We start from the raw sequence: 13,673 nt of genomic DNA on the forward strand, positions 1-13,673 counted from the left end.
GTGGGGCTATCCAGAACTAGAGGGTACAGCCTCAAAACTGAGGTAAGGAGGAATTTTTTTTTAGCTCGAGAGTAGTGAATCTGTGGAATGCTCTGCCACAGACTGTGGTGGAGGCCAGGTCCGTGGTTATATTTAAAGCAGAAGCTTACAGTTTCCAGATTGAACAGGGCATCAAAGGATATGGCAAGAAAGCAGGTGTATGGGATTGACTGGGATCTGGGATCAACCATGATGGAATGGTGGAGCAGACCTGATGGGCTGAATGGCCTAATTTTGCTCCCATGCCTTGTGGTCTAATGGAACATTACAGACAGCCCTTTGCACTAAACGGGCTCCTCTGTCTTTTTTGTACAAGTATCTTACTTTGCACACTTGCTTTCTTCACTGTTGACTACAATTTGCGATCTGAGTGTTGTCCGTACCTACGTGCCTGTGATGTTGCTGTAAGCACGTTTTCAATTGTAGCTGTAACTTACTGTCCTTGCGCACAGACAATAAACTCGAGCTGAGTGTATCTGAGGTTGTGTCGATGTACAGGAATGGAAGAACGAGTATGAGTGAGGGCAAGCGAGTGAAACTGTGCGCCTGTGAATATGAGAGTGAGCAGGTGAGAACTGGTGGGAGACAGGGTGATTGGTGCTGCTCTCACACAGCGCCTGAGATCCAGGCTCATTCCTGGCTTCCGATGCTGTCCGCGTGCAGCTGGCACGTTCTGCATAGGTTCCCCCAGGTGTTCTGGTTCCCTGGTCCCGATTTCCCAGACGAAGCTGGTAAAACCCCACTCTCCCCACGGTGGAGTGCCTGGACCCTCCCCTCGGTCCGAACTGTGTCCAATCCCACTTACCACTGTCCAAGGTGCAGCAGTGGACAACGTTGGAGCAGGGGCTGGTGCCCAGCGAGTTGTAGGCCATCACCTCCATAGCATAGACACAACTGGGCTGTAGGTTGGTCAGCTCGGCAAAGTTGTTCTTTGTGTCGATTGTTTGCGAGGAGAATTCGTCTTCTACAGGCCAGTACTTCAGCTGGTGACACACAAAGGACCCATTACCTCCCTGTTAGCTACATGCCCCATCAGAACAGAAACGGGAGCAGGAGCAATCCCTAGGGGGAATGAAACCCTCAACCCTTCTCCTCCATCATACGGTCGATTCAGCGTGATTTACTGTTCACCAGCCACCCCTTGTCCTCTCATCCTCTGTGAGTCCAAGAAGCTACTGATCTTGTTCTTCCACGTGGATATAACATTCCAAAGCTTTGCAGTCTTCTAATGTCAATTAATTCTCCTCACCTCAGTCCAATGACTGACACCTTCTGCTGACTATGCCCTGGCTTGAGTTCCTCCTTCAGGTTTTTCCATCTCTTGGCCATTAACTTTGCTGGAAGTTTGGAAGGGATTACCTCGCATTGTGCAGCGAGTATGAACTACCCTGCCAATTCTTAGAGTCACAGTGTGTGCCAACAGGCCCTTCAGCCAACTCATCCATGCCAGCTAAGGTGGTCCCATTTGCCTGTGTTTGGCCCATATCCCTCCCAACTTGTCCAAATGTCTCTTAACCATTGTACTGTGCCTGCCTGCTTCTGCAGATTCCTCGGGACTACACTTTTACCTCAGGAGTTGGCCTATCATCCACGCTGGACAACTTCCAAGAAAAATGAGAAAAATCAAAAAAAAAGCACAGGTGCCAGAAACCTGAACCACAAACAGAAAATGCTGAGAATTTCTGGCAGGTCAGGCAGCGCCTGCGGGAGGAGAAACAAGTTAACATTTCAAAGATTCTGAGTGACAGATGGTAATGGACAATTTCTTAGTTCTGATGAATGAAACTTTAACTTTGTTTTTCTCTCTCCTCGGATGCTGCCTGACCTGCTGACTGCTTCCAGCATTTTCTCTTTTTATCCAGAAAAATATACTATTGGAAACACGGAGAAATCAAAATTGCCCACTGAGATCCGGGGCAGTGCCCGCTAAGCCTTGCAATACTGTGGAGATGTTCTTTTTCTTAAAGCTGCAACCTTGCTTTTGGGGCCATTTAATATTTAACTTCTCACTACCTTCCGACAAGATGGGGTGGCACAACTGGTCGCAGTGGCTTCCATGGGCTCAACAAAAGGTTCTACATCTACTTAATGTAATTGTCACATTACGAACTGGAAGTACTGCTGGTCTACACCATCAGTGAGTTGCTCTCCAGCAGAGGTAATCAAAGAGCTGTGCAATGAGCTGCTGCCCGAGTCGATGGAGGCTCACAGTCAAACAGCAAGTGCCAGTAATGTGATCACAAGACCCTTTTGGATATTGTTAATCTGCTGCCACACAAGTTGCATTTGCTGATTTGCTGGATGAGAGCCGGGGCAGATAACGGGGGAGCTCCTGGCTTCGGCTGTAGTGAGGACCAAGTCATGATGTTGCCTGTCTGCAGGCGCCAAAATATGAGATGAAGACGTTGTGCTTCACCGGGGGCAGGGTGGCATGGCGCCCTCTCAGAACTTCACTCCGAAGAAGACAAGCTCTACTGTGGTCGACTGCAGACTTTTCAGCACGACTCACTGCACGCAGGCCTCATGCTGTGGGGTTCCACCGGGTGACAGGCTTCCGAGCCATTACATTATACCGAGGGCAGCAAAGACTGAAGATTTCAATTCGACTGAGGGATCCGAACTATATACAGTCGCTGGACTGAGGCGTCTGGACCGTATACACTCCCCGGACTGAGGGGACTGGACCGTATACACTCCCCGGACTGGACCGTAGACATTCCCCGGACCGAGGTGACTGGACCATATACATTCCCCGGACCGAGGGGACTGGACCATATACATTACCCGGACAGAGGGGACTGGACCCTATACAGTCCCCGGACCGAGGGGACTGGACCGTATACATTCCCCGGACCGAGGGGACTGGACCTTATACATTCCCCGGACCGAGGGGACTGGACCCTATACATTCCCCGGACCGAGGGGACTGGACCTTATACATTCCCCGGACCGAGGGGACTGGACCTTATACATTCCCCGGACTGAGGGGACTGGACCCTATACATTCCCCCGACCGAGGGGACTTGACCATATACATTCCCGGACTGAGGGGACTGGACCGTATACGTTCCCCAGACTGAGGGGTCTGGACCCTGTACATTCCCTGGACCGAGGGGACTGGACTATATACATTCCCCAGACTGAGGGGTCTGGACCCTGTACATTCCCTGGACCAAGGGGACTGGACTATATACAGGGAGTCCGCAGAAAGATTAGGAGAATAGACAAAGAAGCGGCAAATGGAATACAGTGTCGGGAAGCAAATGGTCATGCAATTTGATAGAAGGAATAAAGGTGTAATCTATTTTCTAAACGTGGAGAAAATTGAGAAATCAGAAGTAAAAAGGGACTTGCATGTCTTTGTGCAGGATTCCCTGAGGGTTAACTTGCAGGTTGAGTTGGTTGCAAGCACTGCTCCCCATGAGCTGCATGGGTGCATGGGTGCGCAGCCGCGCTGTAACTGAAACGCTCCCGCACACATAGCCCTTTTAGCGGCACAGCTGAAATTTTCTTTTGTATAATAGTACTATAAAGAGCAGCACACATAAATATTTCCTGTTCAGAGCAATGGTTGATCTATGCGACTGTAAAACAAAGTAGTAAATTAGGGGAACGTTGGTGGTGAGGAAGGAAAATGCAAAGTTTGCATTCATTTTGAGAGGCCTAGAATATAAAAGATTGTAATGTTGAGGCCTTACAAAGCATTGGTCAGACTGCACTTCAAGGATAGAGAGTGGTTTTGGGCCCATTATCTAAGAAAAGATGTGCTAGCATTGGAGAGGGTCCAGAGGAGGTTCACGGGAAAGATTCCAGGAATGAAAGGATTAACATATAGGGAGCATTTGATAGCTCTGGGCTTGTACTCACTGGAGTTGAGAAGAATGAGGGAGAATCTCAGTGAAACCTATCGAATATTGAAAGGCCCAACCAGAGCCAACATGGAGAGGATGTTCCTCTCGTGGGGGAATCCAGAGCCCCAGGGCACAGCCTCAAAATCCAAGGACGTCCCTGTAGAACAGAGACGAGGTGGCAGTTCTTTAGCCAGATGGCATAGATTGGATAGACAGCCAGAAGCACTCGTCCGAGGGTTGAAATGTCTGATACTAGAGAACATGCACTTAAGAAGAGGGGATGACGAGTTTCAAGGAGATATGTGGGGCAAGATTTGTTATGCAGATACTGGTGTGTGACTGGAATGTGTTGCCTGCATGCTGGTGGTCGAGCTGCGTATAATAGAGGTTTTCTAGATGCTCTTTGATATGCACATCAATCTGCAGGAAAAGGAAGGGCATGGATATTGTGCAAGCAGAAGAGTTTACTTTATTTGGGCATTTGATTACTAGTTTAATTAGTTCAGCATAACATCGTTAACTGAAAGGTCTGTCCTGCACTGCGCTATGCTAATACATTAGCACAGACCTCACTGAGCCCTTATTTTGAGTAATGCTACTCTGCGGTACCAGAAGTTTCAGATATGTTCTATCCACAGATCCATCTATCTATCTTCTCTGCCCAAGTAATTACTTTGCTTCAGTACTCACTACGGAAAAGGACCTTAGCGATTGCAGGGATGACTTACAGCCGACTGAAAAGCTTGAGCAGACAGACATTAAGAAAGAGGATGTGTTGGAGCTTTTGGAAAGCATCAAGTTGGATAAGTCACTGGGACCGGATGAAATATACCCCAGGCTACTGTGGGAGGTGAGAGAGAAGATTGCTGAGCCTCTGGCAATGATCTTTGCATCATCAATGGTTACATTAATGGTTACAGAAGAGGTTACGGAAGATTGGAGGGTTGCAGATGTTGTTCTCTGATTCAAGAAAGGGAGTAGAGATAGCCCAGGAAATTACAGACCAGTGAGTCTTACCTCAGTGGTTGTTAAGTTGATGGAGAAGATCCCGAAAGGCAGGATTTATGAACATTTGGAGAGGCATAACATGATTAGGAATAGTCAGCATGGCTTTGTCAAAGGCAGGTCGTGCCTTACGAGCCTGATTGAATTTTTTGAGGATGTGACTAAACGCATTGATGAAGGCAGAGCAGTAGATGTAGTGTATATGGATTTCAGCAAGACATTTGGTAAGGTACCCCATGCAAGGCTTACTGAGAAAGTAAGGAGGCATGGGATCCAAGGGGACATTGCTTTGTGGATCCAGAACTGGCTTGCCCACAGAAGGCAAAGAGTGATTGTAGATGGGTCATATTCTGCATGGAGGTCGGTGACCAGTGGTGTGCCTCAGGGATCTGTTCTGGGACCCTTTTTCTTCGTGATTTTTATAAATGACTTGGATGAGCAAGTGGAGGGATAGGTTAGTAAATTTGCTGATGACACAAAGGTTGGGGGTGTTGTGGATAGTGTGGAGGGCTGTCAGAAGTTACAGCGGGACATTGATAGAATGCAAAACTGGGCTGAGAAGTGGCAGATAGAGTTCAACCTAGATCTGTGTGAGGTGGTTCATTTTGGTGGGTCAAATGTGATGGCAGAATATAGTATTAATGGTAAGGCTCTTGGCAGTGTGGAGGATCAGAGGGATCTTGGGGTCCGAGTCCATAGGACACTCAAAGCTGCTGCACAGGTTGACTGTGTGGTTAAGAAGGTGTACGGTGCATTGGCCTTCATCAACTGTGGGATTGAGTTTAAGAGCCGAGAGGTAATGTTACAGCTATATAGGACCCTGGTCAGACCTCACTTGGAGTACTGTGCTCAGTTCTGTTCACCTCACTACAGGAAGGATGTGGAAACTATAGAAAGGGTGCAGAGGAGATTTACAAGGATGTTGCCTGGATTGGGGAGCATGCCTTATGAGAATAGGTTGAGTGAACTTGGCCTTTTCTCCTTGAAGCGACGGAGGATGAGAGGTGACTTGATAGAGGTGTATAAGATGATAAGAGGCATTGATCTTGTGGATAGTCAGAGGCTTTTTCCCAGGGCTGAAATGGCTAGCATGAGAGAGCACAGTTTTAAGGTGCTTTGAAGTAGGTACAGAGGAGATGTCAGGGGTAAGTTTTTTTCCCCCCATGCAGAGAGTGGTGAGTGCGTGGAATGGGCTGCCAGCAATGGTGGTGGAGGCAGATACAATAGGGTCTTTTAAAAGACTCTTGGACAGGTATATGGAGTTTAGAAAAATAGAGGGTTATGGGTAACCCTGGATAATTTCTAAAGTAAGTACATATTCTGCACAGCATTGTGGGCCGAAGGATCTGTATTGTGCTGTAGGTTTTCTATGTTTCTATCCTCACAAATACTCCTAGATTTCTTCAACAGAATTTTCTTTGTTGAAATCATGATGACCTGGTGTACTAACGTATTTTAGGTGATGCCTTACTCCTCTGCCATGACCGTATTAAACTCTCACCATGTACTCTATGACCTGTGCTCTGCTTTCTTTGATTGTGGTGTTACATTCATCTCTTTCCATTCCAGTGCTCAAGATCCGGCTCTTACCACTGTCCCATGAGTTAGATATACAGTGAATACAAGTTAATTAAGAAAAGCTCCAGATTACGATTATTTCCTTTCCCTTCTTTATATCTGCTCAGCCTCGACAGGACAGATACCAGGCAGCAGAGTTGAGTGCTCCTGTTGCAGGACTGGGAAGGAGGGAGGCCTCCAGTGTCCCTGAGAACTGCAACTGCAAGAAGTGCACCCAGCTGTGGTTTCTAACAATCGGTGTTAAGGAGTTAGAGCTGGAACTGGATGAACTCCGGATCATTCGGGAGGATGATAAATAGAGAAGTAGTTGCAGCCAAGGTGCAGGATGCAGGAGACTGACAAGACAGTCAGGAAGGGGAAATGGGTTAAGGAACAACTGTGGCCATCCCTCTCAACAACAGTTGCAAATGTCACTTCACTCTTCAAGAAGGGAGAGAGGCAGATGAAAGGACATGATAGGTCAGTTAGTCTGACCTAAGTGGTTGGGAAGATGTTGGAGTTGATTATTAAAGATGAGCTCTCAGGGTACTTGGAGAAACACGATGAATTAGGCCGTAGTTGGCATGGTTTCCTCAAGGAAAATTTTTGCCTGACAAATCTGCTGGAAGTCTTTGAAAAGATAACAAGCAGGATAGACGAAGGATTTTCAGAAGGTCTTTCACAAGGTGCCACACATGAGGCTGCTTATCAAGCTACAAGCCCATGGTATTATAGGAAAGGTATTTTGAACACAAACACACACATCTGACACTATTTAAAAACTGTTCACTGTAAGCACGCAGTGGTGTCCAACAACTACACAAGTGCGTGCAGCTGGTAATAGCAGAAACTATTCAGCATCAGTCTCCAGTCCCAATTTAACAAAGGGAATCCCAGCTATTATCTCAGTTAGGTTTTGTTCTGTTGGAGTTGTCTGAAGTAAGTGGCTGTTCCGATTAACTGATGGCCCATTTATCCAGAATCCAATGTATTGTTAAGCAGCCTAGTAAATACTCACCTAGCTCGCTATCCCATCCAACTAACTGCAATGCCCCATAGTTTCTTTTGCTTATGACTCCAGGTCACTGTGTTGAGGTGTGCTTCCCATCAGTCCTGGAGTCATATCCAATTCCTGCCGTTCTACCTCTGTTGTATCTTCAGAGACATTCTACACCGGCGTTGGGCAGTTAGCTCGTATTGGAATGGTACGAGGGCTTACCTTGTACCCCGACACGTCACCCTGGGCTGGACTCCAATTCACCTGGATCCTCCTGCTGTCAATTGGCAGAGCTTTCATGTTGAGAGGTGGCGAATTGATAGGGAACACAGATTGGTTGAGATCCACCTGTTTTGCTGTAAAATTATCAACAAAATATATTAACATCACCAACATTAAATTTTCGCCACAGTCAGTCTGCTGCTCAATTGCCGAAGAATCATCCAGGGTGGCCCACAGTTATGAAGCGCCTCTTAAATTACACTAGTTCTGATCAAATACAGACCACCGCTTGCACCACAATGGCCTTGTCTCTGGTTATGTCTTTTCCTTTGGCACTATGGTCTCTCCATGTCTCTGTCCTTAATAATTAGTGTATAATTTATATTCCACATGCTTGTGATGCAGCTACAAGCAGTTTTCCTTGTTCCAGTACCTCACTGTACTTGTGCATGTCAATAAACTTACCAACGTATCTACACATTTGGTTGTACGTGTGTGTTTGTGTGTGTGTGTGTGTGTGTGTGTTTGTTTGTTTGTGTGGGGGGTGTCTGTGTGTGACTATGTGTGTGTCTGTGTATGTGCGTGGGTGTCTGTGTCTGTGAATGTGCATGTGCGCATACGGAAGAGAACGGAACTTTGCCCATCCCTTCCCTATTGCTGGTCACCCAGAATGATGAGAAAAGCCAAGAGGATTTCGCTTTTTCATGTTATTGGTGCTAGGGGAAGAGGCAAGTGAGACACTGGAAATGAAGGGGAGGCGTTGACAGGTGAGATAGCAACAGAGGAACCCACCATTCTCGTCGCCGATGGTGATGGTAGTGCGGGGTATCTTGCCGAGTTTAGCACCATTTCGGGGTTTGTACAGCTCCAAGAGGAACTGTTTAATCTGCTCATTCCCCAGGAGGGAGTCCATTTCGTTCTGCTCCAGGAGTTTGATAGGAATCTCCTTGTGGGTCTCACCGGGAAGGAACGTCAGCTCATTTTCAGTTGCTATATAATCCTGCAAGGGGGGAAAACAAGTGCACATGATACACTGGTAATTTGGTTTATTATCATCGCATGTACCAGGCAGATGCCATCCATACAGATCATTTCATCATGTCAGTACCTCAGGTAATACACGGGAAAAGCAGTAACAACGCAGAATAAACTGTTACAGGTACCGGGGAAGCACAGTGCAGGCAGACAATCAAGGGCAAGCCACGATGAGGTAGGTTGGGAGGTCAAGATTTTATATCATACACAAGTCCATTCTATAAAAGCAGGATAAAAGCTGTCCTTGAGATTGGATACAGTTCATAAGGAAGAATTCAAAAACCATGTGAGTTAATGTAGCAGTTTACAAAGTACAGCAGGAACAGAGTTTTGTGCTTGGATGAGGCAGCATAAGATGAGAAGACTGTTGAAGATCATGCAATCCTTGGATTTATTAAGAGGCATTGCAAAAAAAAACATCCACTGAGATCATTCCTGCCAGGGGGTAATTCCTGTGGGCTCCTTGTGCCTCTTAAACTGCAGCTCCCAAAATGTGGCCATTTGCAAAAATGCCACTACCCACAAAGACCTTCAAACTTGAGACCCTACCTTAACAATAGGAAGATGGTTTGGAACTATAAGGATTACAGATGCTGGAAAGCTAGAGCAATATTGTAATAGGTTTATTAGTGTTACATGTAGTCCATAAGACATAGGAGCAGAATTAGGCCATATGGCCCAGTGAGTCTGTTCCACCATTTCATCCAGTTCCCTCTCAACTCTTCATGTTCTGACTTACCATGAATCTATCAACCTCCACCTTAAATACACCCGATAGGACCTGGTCTCCACAGCCACCTGTGGCAATGAATTCCACAGACCCACCACCCTCTGGCTAAAGAGATTCCTCCTTACCTACATTCTAAATGGATGTCCCTCTATTCTGAGGCTGTGCCCTCTGGTCCTAGACTCCCCCACCATAGGAACCATCCTCTCCACATTCACCCCATCATTCAATATTTCAACATTCAATAGGTTTCAATTAGATTCCCCCTCAATCTTCTAAATCCCAGTAAGTACAGACCCAGAGCCATCAAATGCTATATGATAAGCCTTTAATTCCTAGAAACATGAGGAAATCTGCAGATGCTGGAAATTCAAGCAACACACACAAAATGCTGGTGGAATGCAGCAGGCCAGGCAGCATCTATAGGAAGAAGCACAGCCCTGTATCCCTTTTGCCAAGCAACTTCCCAGCTCTTAGCTTCATCTCTCCCCCTCCTGTCTTCTCCTATCATTTCGGGTCTCTCCCTCCCCCTCTCAAATCTCTTACTATCTCTTTTTTCCGTTAGTCCTGACGAAGGGTCTCAGCCTGAAACGTCGACTATACTTCTTCCTATAGATACTGCCTGGCCTGCTGCGTACCAGCAGCATTTTGTGTGTGTTGCTTTCATTCCTGGAATCATTTTTGTAACCTCTTTTGAACTCACTCCAATTTCAGCATATTCTTTCTTAGATAAGGGGCCCAAAACTGCTCACAATACTCCAAGTGAGGCCTCACCAGTGCTTTATAAAGTCTCAGCATTGCACCCTTGCTTTAATATTCTAGTCCTTTCAGAATGAATGCTAACAATGCATTTGCCTTCCTCACAACCGACTCAACCTGCAAGTTAACCTTCAGGGAATCCTGCTTGAAGACCAAAAGACCTCGGATTTTTTAATGTTCTCCCCACTTTAAAAATTGTCTACGCTTTTATTCCTTCTTCCAAAGAGCATGACCACACACTTCCTGACACTGTATTCCATCTGCCTCTTCTTTGCCCATTCTCCTAATCTGTCCTAGTCCTTCTTCAGCTTTCCTGCTTCCTCAACACTACCTGCCTCTCCACCTATCTTCATATAATCTGCAAATTTGGCCATAAAGCCATCAATTCCAGCATCCAAGTCATTGACATATAACAAAAAGAAGTGGTCCCAACACCGACACCTACAGAACACCATTTGTCACTGACAGCCAATCAGAAAAGGCTCTTTTTATTCCCACTCTTTGCATCCTGCCAATCAGACAATGCTCTATCCATGAAAATGTCTTTCCTATAATACCATGGGCTTTTGTCTTGCTAAGCAGGCTCATGTGTGACACTTTGTCAAAGGTCTTCCGAAAATCCAAGTACACAACATCCACCAATCTCCTTCATTTATTCTGCTTGTTATTTCTTCAAAGAATTCCAACAGATTTGTCAGGCAAGATTTTCCCTTGAGGAAACCATGCTGACTTCAGCCTATTTTATCATTACCTTTAAGTACCCTGAGAATTTATCCTTAACAAATGACTCCAACATCTTCCCAACCACTGAGTCAGACTAACTGTCTTATAACTGCCTTCCTCTCAGCTTGAAGAATAGAGTGACATTTGCATTTCCAGTCCTCAAGAACTATGCCAGAAAGATGATTATTAACACCACTACAATCTCTTCAGCTCCCTCTTTCAGAACCCTAGGTGTAGTTCATCTGGTCCAGGCCACTTGTCTACTTTCAGACCTTTTAGCTTCCTAAGCACCTTCTCCTTAGTAATAGCAATTCACTCACTTTGGCCAGTTCCCCTCTCATGCTTCTGTAATTCCATTACTCCACTGTAATACTGATACATTTGACTTCAGCTTCTCCCTCTCAAGTTGCAGGGTGAATTCTATCATATCATGATGAATGGCTCCTAAGGGTTCCTTTACCTTAGGCTCTCATATCAAATCCGGTTCATTATGCAACACCCAATCCAGAACAGCAAATCCCGTGGTGAGCTCAACTACAACATGCTCTAAAAAGCCATCCTCTAGTCATTCTACAAATTCTCTCTCTTAGGATCCAAAATCAGCTCCAACCTATTTTTTTCCAATCTACCTGTATGTTGAAATCCCCCATGACTGTCATAACATTGGCCTTTTTACATGCATTTTCTATCTTTCATTGTAATTTTTGCCCACAGCCTGGCTACTGTTTGGAGTCCTGCAAATAACCGTCTTTTCACCCTTGCAGTTCCTTAACTGCACTGACAGGAATTCTACATCTCCCGACCCTATGTCACCTCTTCCTAAAGATTTAATTTCATCTTTTTACCAACATAGACACGCCACCCCCTCTGCCTACCTGCCTATCATTTGATACAACGTGTATTTTTGGATGTTAGGCTCCTAATTATCATCTTCTTTCAGCCACGAGTCAGTAATACCCACAACATTATACCTGTCAACCTCTAACCTGATCAGCAGCACTGGGGCTCCACAGGGGACTGTCTTGTCTCCCTTTCTCTTCACCACTTACACCTCGGACTTCAACTACTGCACAGAGTCTTGTCATCTTCAGAAGTTTTCGGATGACTCCGCCATAGTTGGATGCATCAGCAAGGGAGATGAGGCTGAGTACAGGGCTACAGTAGGAAACTTTCTCACTTGGCATGAGCAGAATTATCTGCAGCTTAATGTGAAAAAGACTAAGGAGCTGGTGGTAGACCTGAGGAGAGCTAAGGTACCGGTGCCCCTGTTTCCATCCAGGGGGTCAGTGTGGACATGGTGGAGGATTACAAATACCTGGGGATACGAACTGACAATAAACTGGACTGGTCAAAGAACACTGAGGCTGTCTACAAGAAGGGTCAGAGCCGTCTCTATTTCCTGAGGAGAGTGAGGTCCTTTAACATCTGCTAGACGATGCTGAGGATGTTCTATGAGTCTGTGGTGGCCAGTGCTATCATATTTGCTGCTGTGTGCTGGGGCAGAAGGCTGAAGGTAGCAGACACCAACAGTATCAACAAACTCATTCGTAAGGCCAGTGATGTTGTGGGGATGGAACTGGACTCTCTGGCGGTGGTGTCTGAAAAGAGGATGCTGTCCAAGTTGCATGCCATCTTGGACAATGTCTCCCATCCACTACATAATGTACTGGGTGGGCACAGGAGTACATTCAGCCAGAGACACATTCCACCGAGATGCAACACAGAGCGTCATAGGAAGTCATTCCTGCCTGTGGCCATCAAACTTTACAACTCCTCCCTTGGAGGGTCAGACACCCTGAGCCAATAGGCTGGTCCTGGACTTATTTCATAATTTACTGGCATAATTTACATATTACTATTTAACTATTTATGGTTTTATTACTATTTATTACTTATGGTGCAACTGTAACAAAAACCAATTTCCCCCGGGATCAATAAAGTATGACTATGAACTATGCTACAAGATCATCTTTCCATATACTGTGTGCATTGAAATTAACACCTTCAGTCCTGTATTCGTCACACTTTTCAATTTTGTCCCTCTTTTATATTGGAACTCATGCCACTAACTGCAATTTTGCCCCATCTGTTTGCCCTTCCTCACAGTCTCACTACACACTGCATTGGCTTGTGTACCAGCTCCCTCATCCTCAGTCCTATCACTCAGTCTCTCATCCTCCTGCCAAATTAGTTTAAACCTTCCCCACCAGCTGCAGCAAGACTGTCTGCAAGGAGATTGGTCCCCTTGGGGGTTCAGGTGTAACCTGTTCCTTTTGTACGGATCATACCTTCCCCAGAAGAGATCCCAATGACCCAGAATTCTGAAACCCTGCCCCCTGCACCAGTTCCTCAGCCATGCATTCATCTGCAAATCATCCTCTTCTTACCCTCACTGGCTGATGGCCCAGGGAGCAATTCAGAAATTACTGCATTGGAGGTTCTGCTTTTCAGCTTTCTACCAGCTCCCTAAATTCTCCCTTCTGCATTTCCTCCCTCTTCATTGGTGCCAATATGAACAGTGAATATTTTTTGATTGCATGACACCTAAACAGATTGTTCCATATTTAAATAAATCAAGGTAATACAAAAGGAAAATTGACAAAATGCATACTATTATGTTATAGTTACAGACAAAAATGAAGTGCAGGCAGATACAAGGATCCTGACGAGGTAGACTGAGTGATCACGGGGCTCGTTTTATCGTCTGTCTGACTGCGGCAATGGCAGCTTCTCATCAACGTGACGTGATTCACTTTGA

The 13,673-nt window shown here is 45.8% G+C and overlaps 1 protein-coding gene across 2 annotated transcripts in view; it reads right to left on the reverse strand.

Annotated features, from left to right (window-relative positions):
- itgb4 (integrin, beta 4) overlaps positions 1–13,673 on the reverse strand; it is a 146,251-nt gene that overhangs the window by 38,844 nt on the left and 93,734 nt on the right. For both annotated transcript variants that reach the window (XM_072242036.1, XM_072242035.1), the window contains exons 27-29: positions 8,464–8,671; positions 7,672–7,805; positions 845–1,022 (exon numbers count right to left, since the gene is read on the reverse strand). In XM_072242036.1, coding sequence (XP_072098137.1) covers positions 845–1,022; positions 7,672–7,805; positions 8,464–8,671 — 520 coding nt within the window. The remainder of the gene's footprint in view (positions 1–844; positions 1,023–7,671; positions 7,806–8,463; positions 8,672–13,673) is intronic.

The sequence above is a fragment of the Mobula birostris genome, chromosome 24 (assembly GCF_030028105.1).
Source record: "Mobula birostris isolate sMobBir1 chromosome 24, sMobBir1.hap1, whole genome shotgun sequence".
In the NCBI taxonomy this organism is placed as follows: Eukaryota; Metazoa; Chordata; class Chondrichthyes; order Myliobatiformes; family Myliobatidae; genus Mobula; species Mobula birostris.